This window comes from Blennius ocellaris (genome assembly GCF_963422515.1).
Source record: "Blennius ocellaris genome assembly, chromosome: 20".
In the NCBI taxonomy this organism is placed as follows: domain Eukaryota; kingdom Metazoa; phylum Chordata; class Actinopteri; order Blenniiformes; family Blenniidae; genus Blennius; species Blennius ocellaris.
This window is the reverse complement of record NC_137669.1, coordinates 13,998,861-14,021,240: the sequence shown is the minus strand read 5'-3', so window position 1 is coordinate 14,021,240 and position 22,380 is coordinate 13,998,861. Positions and strand designations below refer to the sequence as shown.

Genomic DNA, 22,380 nt, shown 5'->3' with positions numbered 1-22,380 from the left:
TTGGGCGTTATTGTTCGCTGCCTCGCTCATTTTCCCATCACCTGTCACCCCCCCGCCCCCACCCCCCCCCCTCACCCCCCACCCCACGACATACGACCGAGCAGGACGTGTCAGTGTGCTGATAATCCATAAGCCATTAATCTCCCGCTCTGACAACAAGAGCAGGCCGGAGTGAGTCGTGTGAGGAGGAGGAGGCGGCGGCGGCGGACATGTTTACGAGGCGGGCAGCCGGGGGATTTCATGATGCACCGCGAAGTGTGCGCCTCACCCCAGGTGGATGGTACGGATGTGTCTCTGGATGCCGGCCGCGGTGCTCAGCACCTTGCCGCAGTTCTTCCACAGGCACTTGAACATCACCTTCATGGAGTTCTGCAGGGGAAAACAGCAAAACAAAACAAAGATGACCGGCGTTTCGCTGAGGCGCCGAACCAGAACTTCCAAGTGGACGCCTGTCCCTTTTTCACCTGCGGCGCGAACAACAAGATGCCCTCGCCAAGCAAAACTCTCTGAATGTGAGCGTTCTTATCGCCGCTCGTGCGACTCCGGGTCACAAATGAAAAGGAACACGTCGAGTATTTCTCCTCAGTGCAGCTCGACTTCCCAGGATGTGATTATGTACTTTCATCAAGTCTTCTGCTAATGGCACAACAGTGTGAAGCGATCAATAATCACATGTCCAAGAGTTGATATGTTCATTGACGTACGCCACACGTAATAATATAGCTCTCAATCAGGAGGTTTGTTTATATGTTGTTGGGTTTTCGTGTTCGGCTTACAGGGGCTTTCTGTGCACAGTTTGCACATTTTTCCTGTCAAATTAGATTTTTTTGAAGTGAAGTGGTGAGTCTAAAATCACACAGAGGTGTGAGTGTAAACGTGCGGCCATCTGTCTCTTTGCGTTTGCTCCTTGACACCAACTGTTGACGCGTCCAGTGTGAAACCTGCTTTCACCCATCGGGAGCTGGGATCGGCTCCAGCAGCCGGCGCTCATCGAGTATTCTCATGAACTGACTTTGCAAACACAGATAAGAGTTGTAATAATAGTACCAAAGGAAAAAAAAAATCAAGTAGAAAAAGTTTATTTTATGGTATTTTATAAGTGAGCTACTTGCATGATGAAGGCTAATGTCATTTTCCTTAACCATCGTCTCTCGTGGCGTCTTTTGTCTCGGCTCTGGCGAATAAATGATCAAACTAGCACTCGTCATACTGCAGTGTGATGAAACATACATTCAAATTATGGTTTTTTTCTTTAAACTGGTTATTTGTTCATATAACTGGAGCGTATGTGTGCTGGTGCCTCACACCCTGAGAGCCTCCATGTTTTATCAGTTTACTGTAATTACACCTTGAGGCTCTTTGATCCTGTACATTGTGTTCAAGGTGTAAAAAAAAAAAAAACAACCCTGAGTTTCCTCCCCCTTCTAGTCCGAGCCATTATAAATAGGCTTACAGGCCCGTCTTTCAAACTATTGTTGAGCAGGGCTGATTTAATTTTGACACAATGTTTTTTTTTTCTTTTTTCCTTCCCCTCCTCCTTTCAGAAAAGACGTGCGCACACACAACAATCGTCTGTCCCTTGTGCATTGTTTTGTCTTTGAGTAACAAAAGACCATTTTGTGTGCGAGCAACTGTATGTGTGTGAGTGTGCACGCACGTGTGTGTGTGTGTGTGTGCGTGTGTGTGTGCGTGTGTGTGTGGGGAGGGTATTCCCTTTAAAGAAACATTTCACAGTTAATTAAATGGGGAGCTTCAAATGGTATTGTGTTGCCTAGAGAAAAATGAGAGCACAGGAGGAGCACCGAGATCATTTTGCATGAAGCCCCGGTATTGTCCGTTACAATATGCGAGTGTGCGTTTATTTATTCAAGCCATCTAAGCGATTCCATATCCTTGCTCTCGTGACTTGTCCGTTTCCCACCCCCCCCCTCCAATTCCTGTTAGTTTTTCATTCATTCTTTATTCATAGCCATCATCTCTCTTTCTAATCCGCACTGCTAAATGTCTCCCTCCCCGAGTGCCGTTCTTTTTGATAAGTCCCCAATTAGGACAGCGCAGTGTGCCAATGTGGAGCTCGTCCAAGGAGCCTCTATCGATTTGCTATGGAGATGTGAGGCCGGCGGGATCTTTATGTTTGCTGTTGCAGGTATTAAAATCATTAATGCTGTTGTGGACCGTCTGAATGTGAAGGCTGAGAAGTAATTATGAAGGGCAAATGTCTGGGGAGGACACAGACACATGGGGGGGGGGGGGGGGGGGGAGACGGGACGGAGAATGAAAGGGGGAATAGATGGATGATACCATCAGCAAAGTAGCTCACACTGGAGAGGCACAAATGAGGAGAGTGAGTGAAAAAAAGCAAAACAGTGAAAGCGAGAGAGAGGGGCAATATACATTTGAAAAAATAATGAGTGACGGTGACGCTGTGGATGAGATGAGCTGTCAGCGGCGTGTAGAAATGAGATGAAGAGAAATGACGAGTGGGGAAGGAAAACACAATGCGGAGTGTTTGCCTTTGTCTGCTGAGGTCACAACATCTGGACAGCAAAGACAAAACTGCCACTGGAACAAATGGCTGGATGTCCTTTCCTGTGGCGTATTCACCATTTACCCATCAGTCATTTACATCCAGAAGCTTAATGGTGGAAGCTGCGGCATCCTTGAAAGAAGAAATCCGCCAGGTCGCTCGGATGTGACAGAATCTTAAAGACCTTTTTTTTTTCTTTCCTGATGGTTGAGAGCTGTCTCCCGGCAGACGTGCAAATGTGACAAAAGAATTTCACCCACTGTTGATGTGACTTTTGTAAACTTCCAGAAATGGTGTTAATGCTCCTTCCACACAGTGAGAATGTCCCTCTTTGAGTCGGGGTGGATCTATTCGTGCAGAATATACATGCGGTTGCAACCTTTCTCGCAACATGAGTTTGAGACTAATTGAGTCTGAAGAATCTAAAGTCAGCGTTATTTAACCCTGAGTTGGATACAACAGTATAGAAAAACAGATGGCACAGGTCAGTCAGTTTGTTGCAGAAGCTTCTCAAACCTTGTCGACACGAAATTAGTTTAGTCTGAAAATGTTTGTTTGTCCCTGGGATTTTAACCGGAAAAAGAAAACAGAGTGTTTGGAAAATAACGCTCAGAAACAATGATGGAATGATTTAAAGTGTTATGTCTGCTGTTATGGACATTATCTACGTGATTTCCACAAGTATTATTGCATTTCAGCATATATGCTGTAACTGTACAGTTTAATCATCAAGCTGCAAACCGACTGCTGTAAAAATATATGGGGGGGGGGGGTTTATCTGTCTTTGTCAGTTACTTCTATTACCGGATAGATTTCCTAGGATGTACTGTACCACCCTGTTCACACAGTCCCAGCTCGGATCAGTTTCAGCTCCTACGACTGTAACTTGGTTAGGAACGTATGGATGAGTGATGGCAGTCGTGCCCAACTATTGACGAGAGCAGAAAGAATTGAAAGTGGAGAGTTTTCATTATATGCTCTTTGTTCGCCCTCGTCAATGCATACGACACCCAGAAGAGTTGAGTGTTTATCCGACTCTATACTGACTCAGATCAAACTGTCAGTGTGTGTGTGTGTGTGTGTGTGTGTGTGTGTGTGTGTGTGTGTGTGTGCTAACAGTCCGCCCTACATTAGAGCGCTTTACCCGGGTGGCAGCATTTACCTTGCGCTTGCGCGGGATGGGCTCATCGAAGAGCAAACTGCTGCCGTCCTGCTCGTCCAGACTGGGGTCCTCCGGTCCCGCGGGGCCGGGCCCCACGCCGCCCAGGCTGGGCACGCGGAACGGCTTGAAGCTGTCGGCAGAGAGAGGAGGGGAGGGCGTGGAGGGGTTGGACTGGTCGCTGGGCGCGGACCAGCTCCAGTAGCCTCCAGAGGAACTGTTGCTCGACGGGGTGAAGGGTCCCGCTGAGCCGTTGTCCTTCCACGACCCACTGAGACCCTCTGAAAGGACGGAGGGGACCGGAAGAGGTGCAGGAGAAGGTGAGCAAAAGCAAGCCGCAGAACATTTGACAATACAGCACAACATCTTTCGCGAGATTAGGAGGTACAACAAAAGAAGAGATCAAGACATTCCAGTAGGTTCAGACAGCTTTATTTGCACTTCATATAAAAGAGACTGCTGAGCTGCCTATGACACAGACAATAAAGCTCACTTTTGTTACTTTGTGTTCCTGTTGTGTGATTCCACTGAGAGACTTTCAAGGTCTTGTTTTTTTTTTTCAGATCAAAGGACCATTTCTATTGAATATCAGCTACAAAAACTATTTCACTTTGTGAAGAGACAGGCTGGGGGAAACTTTATAAAGTCTGCATTTGTAAGAAACCCAGTTTGAGGAAGCCTTTTCAGATTTTTCTCCTTTCTTCATAACGGTGTTTTACATCAAAGAGTGAGTGGTTCATCAACAAAGAGAAGAGTGGCCTCTCCCTGTGGTCTTCTCGTAGAGAAACGCAGAGTGGTCTGAGTGAAACGCTGACGGTTTAACAATGGGCTTTCTTTAAATAATCCAACGCAATCATTTGAACAATTAACTGGTAGAAAATCGGAGAAAAGTGAGCCACGGCTGCGCCTGAGGTGTGTAGCGTGCATGAGAATCTACCGAGTGCACTGAGCTAAAAGCTGATGTTGCGATTGCAGACACATGTATATGGGTGAAACGTATGTATGAATACACCATGAAACCAACAGCACTGCCGGTATTTAAAATTCAATTTGTGCATGCGTGCATGATGTATGTGATGTACATTTAACATCTGAGTGCACGGCGATATGTGACCGTGATAACATGTGCGTGGTGGTTGGAGGGTTTGGCTGCATTCCTCTTTGGTTGAGTTGACTGCTGCATGGTTGCACAGACTATGTGAACGATGGCATGTGATTACGGTTACAGGGGGCACTGTGGATTACTGCCATGGGATGGGTGGCAGAGAGCTCGTTGTGTTTTGCTGTGGATTAACAAAACTCATTGATGAAACAATACCGGCGCAGCAGGTGGCTGCGACGTATCAATGTAAACTTCTGCATGCATTCACAATATAAAAGCTGTTAGGGAGTGAAAAATGTGTATAGGAGAGCATAGAAATGATCCTTTGAGGCTTTGCAACTACTGTGTGTCTTTCACTACCTTAGACAATACGAACATCATATCATTGTTACGGTAACTTCTAGTTTGAGTCTGTTTATTAATTGACATCTGGATCCTTGTTGACTAACTCAGACTGCCGTGAATTTGGCTCATCTGAAAAACTTTTTGTAATTTCGAAACTCATTCAAATGTCAATATTAAAATGTGGCTCATCAGACTTGACATCGAACGTATTTATAGTCACGAGGACGTCGCGACTTGTGTAATTTAAAGGACACTCACCGCTAACTTTGACAGGTGGACTCCTCACCAGCGGGCTGGTGGAGAGACTGGTCAGCACCATGGCGGCCGTCACCTTGTCCATATCCACTTCCTCCTCCGACCGTCTGTCAAAACACAGCAGAAGAACAGAAGATTTGATTAAAAACAAGCCTGCGTTCCGACGAAAGACTCAACAATACCATCTTCTCTCTCCTCGCAGAGTTCCACAGAAAACAATTGACTCAAGAACACTGTGAACACTTGTTTTTAATTGTCCTCAAGCAGATGTTTTCATACAATACAGATTCTCAGATTTGCATACTGCTGTAATGACTGCAACATAAGCTGCTAATAACACCCACTTGTTTTATGACTGATGCAATTGGCCAAACACCATGGAAATGATAATAATAATAAAAAAAGAGCATAAAACTAAAGTAGACTGATGTGGGTCTCGTACTGACGCCCTTAAGCCTATATAATAAACACCAATGCCAGTGCTGTAGAGTACATACTCTAACTAATGCACATGGCAGACCGTAGTCACACCCAACACACAGAGTTGTCTCTTCTAATTGGGAAGCAGAGCGTGTGGACTCCAAGACAGGCGTCTTAATCCTCACATGTGTTTTCCGCAGGGAGAGACAATCCCTGTGATCAAAGACGTGTCAATAGCTGGACTGTTGACAATATACCTGTGACACACACACACACACACACACACACACACACACACACACACACACACACACACACACACACACACACACACACACACACACACACACACACACACACACACACACACACACACACACACACACACACACACACACACACACACACACACACACACACACACACACACACACACTGTTAAAGAGGTAAACTCTGTATGTGTGTGTGTGGTCCCTAAGCAAGCGAGGCTTTGACTGCGCATAGAAGCCAAATGATCAAAGTCAATTCAATAAAGATGATGAAATCGTCTAGCTGCCATAAAAGAACACGACATCGACGATCGCCTACTTATCACAGCTGCCGAGATCAAACGGCAGGTCGCGCTGCATCTTAATTGGTGTGGAGATGCAGTGCAGGCAGCGAGCAGTCGAAGTAAACAAGCCGTCTCTTACTTTCCACATAACTGTCGGGGAAACAAACACGTGTCCACTTTGTTCTGGGAAGAGAAATGACTGGGCAGCCAAACAAAAGCTTGTATTTTCACCAATATATAATGTGATGTGGAAGGGCTATTTATGGATTTTATTCTTTTTCGACATAAGCAATGAACTGTAAACAACCATGCCTGTCAGGATAAAATGGAGGCGAGGAAAAAAATGCTTTTGTGAAAAGATACAAACCGATGGTGATTGTTTTAGTATGTAAGCAATCGACTTGTGTTTGAGCCAAATATGTGCCAGATGAGAACTGATGTGAAAAACCAAAATGAAATATATATATATTTCATTTTGGTTTTTCACATCAGTTAAATGTCCTGCATTTAAAATCTATAGTTACTGCAGCAATCTGTGGTTGCAAAAAGTCAGGATCAAAAATTGAGAGGTAAATAATGAAATTACTCCGAGCTCCTTGGTAACACTGCGGTTTACTGTCTGGTGCATGGCTGCAATAAAGTCAGCGAATGTGGGCAGTTGGGAGCGATCGCGGGGACATATGATGACTTTCATTGCCCATTTCAGCAGGACAACAGGACATGATCGGGAACGCAAACATTTGTCAGACTCACAAACGGAGCAACTTGTAGAGTCGAGGATCAGATGTCGTGACTTCCCCCCGTTTTGGCTCGTGGCTTTAAATACAGTCTCGAAAACACCATTTCAGATGAAACCAAAACATCTTAATTTAACTTCCTATTGGGCAAACGTTCACATGTGTTAAACATCCACACAGTGAGTTGAGTAAACCACAGTTGACTGACCTTCTTAAGTTAATTGTGATTGACAGGACTCGGGATTGGAATACTCTATAGCCATAATTACTGAAAAACGCATGATTTTGTGCAACATCCCCACTGGCGTGATTAGCCAAACACGTATAGAATTTCACATTTTGACCATCAAACACATTCTGGTAATGGGATGAGACTGTTGATAAGAATACCTGCCTGTCCATGTGCTTCAGCAGCTGTACTGCAGCTGTCCATTGGTTGAAGTGTCGAGCGGCTGACAGCTTCATGTCTGTTCAGAAGTGGAAATGCTGAAACATCTCCTGTAGCTGCCAGTCAGAAAATAAACCGGGGATGACTTGATATGCTGTTTGCCTCCAAGAGTGCTGATTATTACATCTCTGGCCTTGTGTACAACCGCCAGCTAAATGTGGTAAATAATAGTTGTTAACATACATATACAATCAAAACTTGACTTCATGTTTTTGTGTGGTTCCAGACAAAGTTGAGGTAGTTTTGTCGACCACACCGGGACTCTCTGGTTCTCCACAGGCAGTATGTGAGGGTTGATTTTTTTTTTATTTGGTTTGTTTTGTTTCCAGGACCTACTAACTATACGTTATAAAAAGTTGAAGACAGCTGAAGGGGATTTCCAGAGCACTCCTTTAAATGAAAACAGACCCAGGCAAGATTGAAGGACTGTTGTGTTTCAAGAAATTTAAAAAAAATAAAAAAAAATAAAAAAATCACTATTCATATAGATAAAACTCTTTTGAATTTAAAATATTTTTAAGTTGTTATTATTAAAAGCTAATTTAAGAGGATAAACCTTTTCAGATGTAACATATAAAAAAATATTACATGGTTTTATGATCTTGGAGAAACTTTTTAGTCTTTACTCGTGGTTAAGCGTTGACTTGTTCTGACTGTACAGTACCGCGTCATCATCTTTAAAATACCACGTAAATTCTCAATGAGGAACATGAACACCTGTCAGCCAGTAGGAAACTCCATCCATCCATCCATCCATCCATCCATCCATCCAATATAAAGAACAAAGAAGCCCAGATATCCCCCACAACTTTTCGACTGGTCTTCCGGAGGGACCCAAAGCTGCTCCTGAACCAAACGACAGCCATAATTTCTCCAGTGGCTCGGTAGCAGCAGCCTATTTATTAAGTCTCTCCCGGATAGCCGAGCCTGCCACCCTGCAGAGGAAAGGTCGTGACCCACAGTTCATGACCAGTAGGCGAGGGAGGCGATGTGGACCAAACGGTAAACAAAGAGCTTTGTCCTCAAACTCAGATTCCTCGTCGCCACATCAGTCCAGTACAGTATTACAACAGCTGAATCTTACTGTGGAGTCCAAGTTGTTCACATCTTCCAAAACGGAGGAACGTGAACACAACATGTACTATATGCAACGCATCCAGATTAACTGGGCGTGATTGAAATGTACCAAAAAGAAAACTATTGGTGGAGTCATTCCACAAGAACCATGAAAAGAGAAGAGAAGAGAAGAGAAGAGAAGAGAAGAGAAGAGAAGAGAAGAGAAGAGAAGAGAAGAGAAGAGAAGAGAAGAGAAGAGAAGAGAAGAGTTTGTTAACAAAGAGAAAGCCTTAGCCTCCATTAGCTGATGTCTAATTTATGACCCTCTCTGTTGTTGAATATGATGTCATTGCAGTCCTCACATAAATCAAGAAAAGAGGCCACGCACACAACTGCCACATTTACCCATAACCCCCCCCCATCCTGTGCCACTGTAAAAACCACTTCCTGGTCACCTTGGGAGGCCATCATGTGACTATAGATATCATCTCCATGGCAACAGTGACAGATAATAATTACTGGAAGATTTGTTCGTAGTGAAATATGAAAGAGTAAATCTCACAAAAGCACATTAGGAAAAGTAATAATGAAGACATGATGCATGAGACGGAGGAGAAGAGAGAGCGGGGAAAGAAAAAAAAGAGGGAATTTCCCAAATTGCATTCGTCATTAGAGGCCTTATCAAACTTAGTTTCCATCCAAGTGCTTATGATGGCTATAATTAACACACAGTGAGAGCATATGTTGTGTGTGCGTGTGTGTGTGTGTGTTGGAGGGGGACATGTTAAAACACATGATACATGTGACACAGGAGACATGGTGGGATGGCTAATGGGTTGGTAAGTGAATTCAGAGAGATGAGCTTCATTTGTTGGCGTGTTTGCGTCGAGAGCGCGAGCGAGACGGCGAGTCTCTCCCGCGTTTGTCCTTTAAAATTCTTACTTCACTCATTTGCAATAAAGCAACTTCCCATATCTGATCCCCGAGGCTTCCTAAAAGGCGCATTACTGTGGGCTTGGAGCTTTCTCGCCAAGAAAGCTCGCAGAGAAAGTCAAGAGCATGTTTACTAATGCAGATTACATGGAATAGATACGTGTAATTTCATCTTGCTGCTGGCTATTCATAAATGGAAAACGAGTCTCCACCGTAGAAGCTGTTAATGATGTTAGGACACTGCCAAGGTTTCTCTTAATCGACCTGAAAACGGGGCCACAAACACTTTAATTGATACATATTCTGTTCATATAGCAGCGCCACGCAGACGGAATTGCCTGGATTTGATTTACAGCTGCCCTCAAGCCTTTTCATTGAAAAAAAGGCATAACAGTGATCCACTAAATAACTCTCAACATTATGAGCTAATTTCACAGTTTCATATTGTAATAATAGCACTAATGGTTACTCCACTTAGATAGTATATTAAAAAAAAAAAAAAACGCACTAATGGTTACTCCACTTAGATAGTATATTAAAAAAAAAAAAAACAACCCAAAAGATTATGGTTCTTTAACGCCAATAAAAACCAAAATAATAAAGATATAGACCAGCCAAACAACGAGCAAACACAACCGAACTAAAAAGATGCAAATAAGTGACATCTGAGAGAAAAAAGTATGATAATCAAAAAATATTAGTGGAACTTTTTGAACCAATTATTAAAGTGAAAATGTGACATTAAAAATGTATTACGATAAAATAAAAACATGAAAATAATAAATCAACTAACTGCTACTGGATAAACAATACTTTATTAGAAATTAGGGTAATGGAGCAATTAAATTGTTGTTTTCTTCCTCTTGCTCTGAGCCAAATATTTAAATGCTCTTATTGTCATGCAGAAAAAAAGGTTTTAATTACGAATGGAAAAAAATGGGGCTGTACATAATGACTTCTCTCATCATTAAAAAAAAAAAAAAGAAATCAGCCCATTATTTTTTGTAAAGGCAAAAGTTTAGTGTTCAGACTTATTACCGTAGTTGTTTTGTCAACACTTTAAATCTAATTTTTCACAGTCACTCCCCACAAAGAGAAAAGTAGCAAACGCTCATGTATTTGAAAGGCTAGAGTTAAAAATTGGCTTGTCGGGTGGTTTCAATTTCTCTTTAATTACTGAAATTACTCTTCAGAGACGCCTCACTCGTATATACTAAAATATAATCCATTCCTGAGGTGTACTTTAAGACTTTGTAAAGATACACTATTACATCACAACTATACAATCAGTCACAAAAATGACCAACATGATGTTACTAAATATGGCCAATTGATGAATTGGTTCTGTAAATAACATATTGATCATTCTGTTGCCTCTTTAAATGCACACTGGTAGAAGATCACAGAACTTCCAACCAAAGAGTGACCTCTCCTTCTGACAGGACCAGAGGTCAGGTGTCGATCAACAGAAGCCTACGCACTCCCACGCAGGCTCCAGGCGGCGAGGCCGGATCACGTGGAAAAACGAAAACACTTGTGTGATGAAGCCGTCGGGGGGGGGGGGGGGGGGGGGGGGGGGGAACTTTAACAAGACATTAAACTCACTGCATGTTTCAGGCCAGTTGACATTCTTCTTTCACCCTTGACTTTGTATGAAGAGACTAAACAAGGAGGAAAGAGCAGTGTGCAGGCTGAGGCCGGTCGACGTGGAGGTCAGAGAAGTGAAAACAGAGCAGGTATCGGGGAAAAACACCCGAGGTTGATTCAGGGCCTTTTGTTACTGAGCGATTCAAGAGCTACTGGATGTCTGATTTAAGAAAAAAAACAAAAAAACAAAAAACAGGACCAGCAGATCACTCACTGGCTGCTGAGAAAATCATGAACACATGTTGTAAAAGGGCCATAATGAGACACTCCAGGAGTTAAAATAAGAACCAGCAATGAGACCGTATTAACCCTCTCTGGGTAACGCGGACACAAGTAAAACAACAGCTCCCTCTTCAGGGGTTCTGGTGGGTTTGGCGGGAGAGATGGCCGCGTGCCAAAATGGGAGTGAATTGTGTGCCTGCGGTGGGCGACGGAAACCTGTTGCACTTCCATTACCAGAGGTGCAGTTTCTTCTGGAGAAGTGTGGAAGGAGCAAATTCATCGGGGGTCACAGGCGAGTGTGTCTGAAGGCGAGCAGCCACTGTTGTGGGAGTGTTCAGTTTCAAGCAAAACAGTGGGCAGGGCGAGAGAGAGAGAGAGAGAGAGAGAGAGAGAGAGAGAGAGAGAGATAAGTGGGGTTCAAGTTACTCTGGGTTACCTCTTGGTTTGACAGGTCTGTGGGGGCCGATGAACTATACGTCTGCTTGTGACAAAACCGGATGTTATTTGTTAAGATAGGAAAAACAAAAACTCATAGACGGTCTGCGGTTTGACTTGAACTGCACGCTCAGCAAAAGCAGGGTAAATAGATCTTCACCGAAAAAGGGGAGGACGGCGCTGTCGTGTCGATGCTCGATCGTGCCGGCGCTTCCCCCGGCGTCCGTGTCTAATTTCTCCAAACATTAACACAGAGACACAATCAGCGAGGTCAACAAACCGGAGGGGAGAGGTCACCGTGGGACGCGAGGTCAGACCACAACACAGTGGAGAGGTCACGGCGGAGACGAGGGGAAACGGAGCTGTGAAACATGCTCGTTACATTCAGTAAGTTTAGAATTAAAAAAAAAAAAAAAAAAAAGGTTTTTGGGGCCTTTCTGCATGGAGGTTTCATGATTTCCCAGTGCGTGTATGAATTCTCCCAAGGCGCTTCAGATTCGCCTCCAGTGTCCCACCATTCTTCGATAAAGAGCTGGATGAAGAGGACTTTTGTATTTGGTTGCAGACAGAAATAGTTCATTTGAAGGTAATGAGAGAAAACATCTGGTCAGAGAAAACCGAAAGCCATCGGATCACATTCTTGCCCAGCAGCCCAGAGTTCACAACACAGTTTATGTTTCGCCGAACACTTCATTGCCCCTACTGTGTTTACATGTTCTAATCTTTTTGTTGTTTTTAACAAGCTCTCTCTCTCCAAACTCCTTCAAACTAATTTGGCCAAGGTCACTGTTCGAAACGCACACAGACGTGTGCGAACCGCCAGCAGTTTAGGTTTCCGTGTCACCCACAAACACTATCAGTCATTTCTAATGAAGGCAACTGAAAGGTGTGGTGGGTGAGTGGAATTCCCCTGAAACCAGCACTGCCAAGCACACTGCACTCCTACACTCCTCTATCTGTACTCCCTCGCCTCGTCTTCCTGCACCGACTTTACATTTCTGCTTCTCTCTCTCTCTCTCTCTCCCCGGCAGCCGCACTCTGTTTCACTATAGTTTCCAGCTCGTCTGACTTTCGTTGCCACTGATTAGAATGAAAATTAGTAAACGACAGCGAAAAATCATGCCTCTGTGTGTGTGTGTGTGTGTGTGTGTGTGTGTGTGTGTGTGTGTGTGTGTGTGTGTGTGTGTGTGTGTGTGTGTGTGTGTGTGTGTGTGTGTCGCCTTGTCTCTTTGATGCCGTGCCATGCAGGGAGGTTTACTCGTTTATAACAGCCACTGGACTATGAAGCCCATTTCCTCCTCTATAAGCTCCTATAAATCAGAAAGCTCCTCCACTACAATGTGCTTATCTGATTTCTTCCCCCGTTTCCGCCACACACACACACGCGCGCACGAACACACACACGCACGCACGCACACACACGGTATCAAAATCATAAATGGAAATCTGCATATGACATGGAGCTAACATGCATGAAGGGCACAGCCTTTGATTGGCAGATATGTATGAGGGGCAACACCGAGGAGCTTTACTTTGACACGCGGAGGTGAAAACAAAAGCAATTCTCTGTTGGAAAACATTCCTGATGTTTCCGAAGCTGAGACATACAAAGACTCGCATCACGGCAGAGTGTCACTTGTTCAATTTTTTTTGAGTTTAAGTGCATTATGACCATTGTTCTATAAAAGGAGTGTGAGTCTGGGTCTCCACCTCTGACATGGAAGGCGAGACGTTGGCAGTCGTGCCGCCAACAGCTGCAAAATGACATTTGCCTCATAAATTTGAACGTGAGGCTCAAGGAGGAGGTTTCATTTTTATGGCTGCAATAGAGGCCAGCAGCACACGGAGAGAACATCCTACATACATAATCTTGGACTGCTTTTGTCTGATTTTAAATAATCAAATGATGGATTAAACTCTCAAAGTGTGAACATAAAGTCTCGGCGATTGGTGCATATATTCTTGACATGCAGTCTCCTTCGGGTGTGGGACCCTTCCTAAATATTACTTTTGTATTGATCTTAGGGGATCTTGGCTCCGTTGTTGTCAAAGGTCAAGATTATATCGGCTTTTATGCATCCATCCATCTTCTATACAGCGTAATTCAACTAAGGCTTACCGTGCACTGGAACTAATCCCAGCTGACTGTGGATGAATGCAAAGTACACAGTGGACATCACCAGGGCATCACAGGAGTAAACACACAAACACACGCACACACACACACACACACACACCAGAATATAGAGAAAACCCCCATACACACAGGAAGAACATGCAGATGCAGCAAAAGGCTAATGGAACACTCAATGATCATGTGTGTCATTGTTTATTCTCTGCCACACTATATAGTGTGGCTTCAAGCGTTTGTTAAATATCCTCTCAGACATTTCAAACACGGTCAAATCGGATAATTGCCGAAGATCTAGATTTGGTTCGTCGTCACAATCAAAATAATTAAAAAAGTTGTGGTGAAGCCAAAGAGCTAAATGCAACTTTTCCTCACCTTCACCCACATGTTTCATTGAATCACAAAGCATCTCATCGACTGTCTGTCTTTAAAAACAATGGTGCCTCTGTGCCAGTCGGCTGTGACGGAAGAAAAGAATAACTTTTATCAGTGATGCTGTAAAACTACCACGTGGCGTCAAACGTATACATACATACACATGTAGGCTCTTCCGGCGTTTGTGAGGTGAACATCTGTTCGGGAAGCCCCCACATAGACGGGCACGCAAACTCCTACACAGACATGGAATCAAAGGACCAAGTCATCTTGCTAGCCATAACAACATATGCACTGGCCTGGCAGCCAGCGTCTTGAAATAGGAGCCATGGGCATCTTTCCCGTCACACAGACTCTGCTTAAGCTCTTTAGAGCCGCGGTGCCAAACCTCCATCTGACTCACTGTAACTCGAGCTGTAACTCGGAGCTCTCCCATGCTGAAAAATGGACAGTTAAAAAAAAAAAAAGTTCTCAATTTGCATTAATGCATCACAGTGGAAACATTTGCAAAAAAGATTATGTTGAAAAATATCGGGCTCTGTATCAGGATGAAATCCATCCTTCACTTTTTAATGACGACCTCACACTGAGATTTGAACTTGTCGTCGCAGCATTACTCCAAACCGACTTATATCGTGCAGAAAATCTTCCACTTGGATCAGATTAGTGTGCCGTTATCCCAATGTAATTTGAGATTGGCCATATTTGACATTTGATAGTGACTGTAGGCGTTTTCTGGTGTACATGGGGAAAGTGAACACAAGCTATGTTTGTACATCTAAAACAGTGGAAAATCACATGTCAAACACATAAGTCGTTCATTGAGGATTTATGAATCCCATTTATTTTCCTGTTAAGTGGTGTCAAAGCCTGTCGACTCTTCCTATAATCAAGTCGGTTGGCTAAATCCATATTCAATGTTTTCTACGATCTCCACGTCCCTCCTGCACAACAGTGATCCATCTGCATCTTTGCAATAATGCACCTGAGTCTGCAGCTGTGTCCTGAACCAGACATCAGATATGAGCTTCCGCTGACAGGAGGGTGTAATTCACAGAAGAAAGAAAGGAAAAAAAAAATACTATTTACTGTTATACACTGACTTCAAGATCCTTGTTTTGAGTGCGGCAACTCCTTTGCACACATTCCTCGCTGCAGACTGCGGAATTAATTATCACGCCGACATTTGTTCAGTTTGACGGAAACCTTTAACATCCTGAAACTTGCTCGACGTGCAGAGAGAGAGAGAGAGAGAGAGAGAGAGAGACGATCGTGCTCCGGCAGGCTGGAGTCCATTTCCTGAAACGCAAACTTCTCATGGCGTGAGGGGGCATAGCGTCTAACTCTATATCGTAGATGTGTTACTCTGTAGACAGAGCAGCTACATGGCAAAGTCATAGTTCCCCTTCCACACGTCTGTCGGAGTACTCGTGTCTTGAAACACTTCAGAGTCTCAAGAACTAAATACTTTCAAATTTGAAGTCGTTTTTTTTTTTTTAGTGAAACACTGATGATCATTAAGCCTGGCTAAAATAAATCTACAGAACCTCAAAGATTGTGTGACGCAACTTCTTGGTGACTTCTTTGCTTCAGAGGTTTAAAGAAGAAAAAAAAAAAAGAAGAAGAAAAAAAAGGAGATAGGGGATCCTCAAAAGATCTCCGTGCTGTGAAGTTGCCCAAATTGACTTTCATTAGCGGAGTGAGGCATCATTATGAGTGACTGCTGACTCTCAAAGCGTTCGACATGAAAGACGGAAACAGAACCGCGTTCAAGGAAGTGCTTCGTACCATTAGTATCACTCAGACCCAAAGAACGAGGGCTCCTCTGCAGACATTATGAAGCACATGGCATTGGTACGTGGTTTCTTTTTTTAATATATATTCCATTCTCAAGAGGCACACTGAAAGCCTCCCCTCATCATATTCCTGAACAATACGACTGCAACACACCTCACCACAACACCGCCGTCTTTACAAGCCTTGAAAATCCCGCGTGCCCTCGACTGCTCACTGCACAGAGAGCGTCTCAGTGAATCTATAGGGCCGCTCACGTATAGATTAGAGCGGGTGATGAAGTCATTAAGAATCAACAATATTATTCCTGAAAGCCACACCGCAATCCCACCACCGGCACTCGCTAGTGACTAATTAGTTGATTGTGCATTAGCATGCTTTAGTAATTCGCCTCCCTGTCTGCGTGCCCTTTAAACAAGCAGCGACACAGAACATGGCGAACACTCACAACGCGACGCGCACATGGCGGTTCACGAAGACGGACAAAGGGGCCACGATGTTTGCTAATTTTCTTTTTTTTTTAAAACAACAAACACGACTTTATTTTTATTAAAAAAAATTTTTAGTGGCAGGAGAAAAACAGGGTGCGGCGCACATTAGCTGGGCATGGAGCCAAAGGCCCTGATTGTGTATCTGTGTGTGTGTGTGTGTGTGTGTGTGTGTGTGTGTGTGTGTGTGTGTGTGTGTGTGTGTGTGTGTGTGTGTGTGTGTGTGTGCAGACAGTCACAGCTGTACAGCAGGAGTATCCTCAGGTCAACAGAGCCACTTTGTCTCGGCACATCCATGCATGTTCTCAGCAGCATTTGACAATAATGCACCAGGCGTGGAGGAAACATGCTTCATATTTTAGATAAATAAGTTAGAAAAAGAAAAAAAAAAAGAGAAAGAAAAAAAGACCTACTGACACCACACACAGCCACTCGCATCCACTTTTCTCCGCGTTTCTCGGCGCTCGATCTACTTTTGGAGCGCGGGAGAAAACAGCCTCCCTCCTCCGTGCTGCTCTTTAGCCTACTTTACTTTAATCAAATAAGCATTTAAACACAACACCACTGGGAGGCTGGAAGTGCACACATGCACACGTGCACGCGCAGGAAAAGAAAAAACAACTCACACCCCCTGCACACACCACACCGCCACAAATTAGATCATACATGTAAACAGAGACACATACACAGGGGAGAAGCAATTACTTCCACTTAGATATAACAGTCAGCTTGATAAATGTATAGATAAATATAGTTTAAAAGCTATTAGGCTTTTTTTCCCCCCCTCTATTTTGATAGCGAGTCTGCATTTTTATAGAATCAGAGACGATCCATCTTAAAGCAGTAACGACATGCTCATGGGTCCTCAATAAGTGAGTAGAGCATCAACATTACTGATTAAAACATTACAAGGACCTTCATGTGCCACTCACCGCTGATGTATAGTCTGTTGTTGAGTCAGCTACAAACATTAACCAGCAGAAAATCTGATCCAGATTTTGGTTTAGTGAATTGGGTAATGAGTCGTTTCCCCTTGTTCCCTTATTTTTGAGGATTCAATTGATAGTTAGACACGATATCTAAGTCTCATATCGATATGGTACATGGTTGGCCGCCATTTGTCTTTCAAGCATTGGAAAATTCCATTAAAGCAAAGAAGGGGGGAAAAAAGCACTTAAATTGTGACAACACTAATCCAATGAGTTTTCACATATTGGTACTTGCATAAAAATAAAGAAAAGGTAATTATTTTTGCAACAGAAAATAAAGTCAGACAAATGTGATTTAAATTGTCAGAGGAGTCGCTGGCAATACTTATGTGGGGCACTTTTGACTCCAAATGCATTACAATACATTGCAGTCAATCAACAGCAGTCAGAAGGGACACGTTCCTGTTTAATATATTGACTCCCAAATTTAACTAAACTCCATAAGAATTGCGAATATTCTTTATCAGGTTGGATTTTTTTCTGATAAAATGATGAACATAAAATGAGACATGCAGAGCTGTTGTCTTCGTGACCCCGTGTCAAACGATTTTTTGCGCGAAAGGATTACCTTTGAACCCGAACGTTACCATTCACACTGACAAAGGCACAGTGACACATTAATGGCTCAGACGCAGGGACGGTATAGGGAAAGAGTGAGGTTTTCCAGGTAGCGGGTGCATGTGTTTATACAGAGAAAGTGCTGCGGGGCAGAGAAGTAGGCCCTCGGTGAGTGGATGTGTGTATGCGCACGTCAGGTTGATGTATATAAGTCCTGATTTCTTCTCATTTCACCACCATAAAGACAGTTAACCCCTTGAGCAACGGAGATGAGGGGGAAATGATCATCTGTGCTTTCTGCTGCACTTTACCTTTTAATGTGCCGTTTGATTGACACACTCGTGCACGCAGTCAGAGTGTGGCCTAGATTTGCACTATAGGTTGCGCTCCCTTGTAGAGCCTCGCCTTTGGGAGGTGTGTGAACACACACAGACACAGACACACACACACACACTTGGGGTTGGTTTTGCCCTAGATCGGTGCTTTAAGGTTAGAGGTCTAATATACAGTACGTCGGAGCCTCTGGGGCAGGCGTACACACACATGTGCAGCACTTACAACAATAACAGAGGTCTACTTTAATACTACGGTAGCAGGTAAATAAGAAACTTGTCAACAATAGATTTTTTTTTTTATCGCATATTGAACAGTAAATCTGCTTCTAATGCGTACAATGCTGACTTATTCTGAAAAAAAAAACTTTTTTGTTAGAATATAGCGTCCTTGTTTCTGGGTTGTTTTGTTTTTATACAGATATACTGAACCCATCCCTGCTGACAATACAATCGTCGCGTCCCAGCGTGCTTTCCCGAAGAATCAAAACAAGCACCTTGACAAAAAGGTTGCGGTGAAACACCGACATCAAATGCAGGCGGGTCTCCGCGCAACACAAATAAACACGAGTACCTCTTACAAGGCGTGATTTGGATGTTTGCTTCTTGAACTCCAGACGTCCTTACAATCTCCCGTCATGAAATCCCAAAATCCTGTTAGGTGCTGTTGTGTGAGATGTTAATAGCATCTCTTGTCTGGCAGCATTAAGATCAAGAACAAGAACAAAGTAATCATTGCATCAGATGGACTTTACAGTATTGGACTTAGTCACTGTAAAAGAAAACTCACACTGATGAAAACATAATGAAACATTTTTTGATCCACAGCAAACAAGTAATGGCAATTCAAGGTCATCAAGTCAAAACTAGGATTGGATGACAACAATTTCAGATATCCGCTGATAAATTATTGGACTGATAACCATACTTGTCATTTCTTTAATTTCTAAAATATAAATAAATAAATAAAACACAATAAACATTCAAAAGAAAGGCCTTTACTAAATGAGAACAAGCCAACATTAACCTTAAGGGAAAAAAAATGCCATGAAAAATAAATTATGCAGAAAACCCTTGAGCCAATATTCTAAAATTAGGCTCTCGTATTTCTAATGATACAAGGATAACAATGGGTGTAATAGGTGTGATGATGGACACACATTTAAAATGCAAAGAGCGAAGACAAGGGAGACGGAGGGAGGAAGAGGGGTGGCAGCAGGGATAACTCATCTTGATGCACACGTACACACACACAGAGCACAAGTGATGGGCTTCCCCTGAATTGATGTTGCTATATGCCCTAATGAGCGGAGGGAATACACATGATCTCACAGCTTCAAGCTACTCATTTGGCCTCATGTGTGCATGTGCCTGTGTGTGTGTGTGTGTGTGCGCACGTGCAAGTGTCACTTTCTGTGAGATGTGTATATTCCTGAACACACTCCGGCGATGTGAATGTATACGTGACCGTGGGAGAGTCGGAGAGAGTCTGCTGATGTGAACAAAGGGAGCAGCTACGGGTCAGGGCAACCTTTAAAGCGGCTGGCGAGTGAAAATCTCACTCTGTTCCTTCTCTCGTTTAAACGAAGCCGCTCCTCTCCTTCAGCTGTCATTATATCACATTTTACATATATATGTGTGCATGTGTGTGTGTGTGTGTGTGTGTGGAACCATACGGTGCAGTCTCGGAGTAAACAAAGGGCTGAAGCTGAAGCAAAGCCGGCGGAATGGAGGCATCTGATCCCGGTGTCAGAAATAAATGAAGAGTGGAGCTGTAGCAGGGAAAACAAACATCAGAGGAGGTCTTTTTTTTTTTTTATGTGATTCCGTTACGTCTTTTTATTTCCCGCCTGTGGTATACCATGATTTATTTTACCTGAGGTCTGACTCTGGTAACTTAATAAATCCAGTCGCTGAAACACTTGACAGGCGCTGATCAAAAAAATAGCTCCGGAATGAAACCTACTGTATCTAAAGTAGCTATGTGTCATGAAACAAAATCCCTTTGAATGTAAAAAAAAAAAAAAAAGACATGCACTGTGTCATAGCTGTTAACTGAGACATTAAACCATAACATTTGTACATATCTATACATACAAACTACAAGCAGTCGTAAAGACAGCCAAGACAACTGCTGGCTTTAAACAACACAACTGATATGTGGAATATTACAGAAGCAAAAATATGACAGAGGTTTTTTTTAAGCTGTATTCTAGTTATAGATGGTTGGCGAAGCAGCAGAAGTTCTCCAGTAATTCCTTCAAGTTTGCAGTCAGACACATATTAGCATCAACCCAAATTATATCTTCATATTCTGAGGGGATTTATGGATGAAGTAATTATTAAGTAATTATTATCATGAGTTATTAACTAACCATTCTTTATTAAGGTCTGCGTTTTAGCTTTTGAGCACATTCTGTCATCAGAAAGAATGTGTAATGAAAAGACAATAATTAAAATTTTATGAGACTGAATGGAAAAACTTATAGAACAGTTTTTCTCCTGAGTCATAATAATAATTTACGCTGCCGACAGTCAAATTCCTCTATGGTTGACACAAAGCACATCTTTTTTTTTTTTATGAGGGTCTCCTTTGTCCTTTCCCCGTCTTTCTTCTACCGTTTCTCCACCAAGGACTGACGACCAATGGAATCCACACCATCAGCTCCCTTTTCAACTCACCAGTGTTATGCACTTCTTTAAGGTGTTTAGTGATGAGGGGCGGCGGTGATAGCAGGGGTTCTCTGAGCAGCACGATTTAGCCACTGAGTGCTCCTTTCTTTCCACCTGCCCTCTGGACATACACACACACACACACACACACACACACACACACACACACACACACACACACACACACACACACACACACACACACACACACACACACACACACACACACACACACACACACACACACACACACACACACACACACAACCTGCCAATAAGTGCCATAAACCACAGACATAAACACACCCAAGCACCCTTTTATCACTGCTGCGCTTGATTATAAACACCTTGGCTTTAACCACAGCAGACACCAACGGACACACGCCCACGCTCCCATACACACCTCCGTCCCCTCGGCTCCCAGGAGAGCAATACATATATACACACACACACACACACACACACACACACACACACACACACACACACACACACACCGGGGTAAGGGGCCCTCTTTTTCCCCAATTACACTTCGAAGGAAGGAAAGGGGGGGGGGGGGGGGGGGGCAGTGGCTGTGTGTGTGTGTGTGTTTGCTGAAGGTGCTCATAAAACCTCTGGAGATTGAGCCGATGGAGAGCATTATAAAAGACCTATCAGCTGGTCCAATCGCTTCACACAGCCTCCAGGCAGGACAAAGGATCCACTCGCCAACATTCACCTATAGGCCTTTTACTTATTCCCCTCCCCCCTATACTCTCACCCCCCCCTCACCGTGCGTCCTCTTCCTTTTCCCGTTTCTTTGCTCTTTGTGCAATGTTTAACTTTTCTTTTTTTTTTTATCACGAGATGAGCAACTGAGTGGAGCTTTTTGTGCAAAACATTAGGGCACATTCCTTCAGGGCAAATGTATTATATATACCTGCAGTCGGGATTGTTTGCGTTCACTATAGAGGAACACTTGAGAAGCAGCAAACTGCCTTTTCTCTTTGTCCTCGTGCCATTTGTTGGTAAAGTGTGTATATATATAGTCAACATAAATCAAGAGCTGGTCAACATTGTTTGGTCTCGTGGAGAAAAACAATCAGAGGTGAAAGAAATGGGGGGGGGGGGGGGGCAGGAAGAAGACTGTGCTTTGGGGGAAGGTCTCCATCAGGCGAGCATCATCTCTGATTAATTTACTGCTATGTGGTACGAGGATGTG

At 43.4% G+C, this 22,380-nt stretch overlaps 1 protein-coding gene across 1 annotated transcript in view; it reads right to left on the bottom strand.

The window, feature by feature from the left end:
- znf704 (zinc finger protein 704) overlaps positions 1 to 22,380 on the bottom strand; it is a 46,033-nt gene that overhangs the window by 4,838 nt on the left and 18,815 nt on the right. Inside the window, exons 3-5 of the mRNA XM_080516241.1 lie at positions 5,392 to 5,495; positions 3,690 to 3,967; positions 269 to 369 (exon numbers count right to left, since the gene is read on the bottom strand). Of these exons, the coding sequence (XP_080372367.1) occupies positions 269 to 369; positions 3,690 to 3,967; positions 5,392 to 5,495 (483 nt within the window). The remainder of the gene's footprint in view (positions 1 to 268; positions 370 to 3,689; positions 3,968 to 5,391; positions 5,496 to 22,380) is intronic.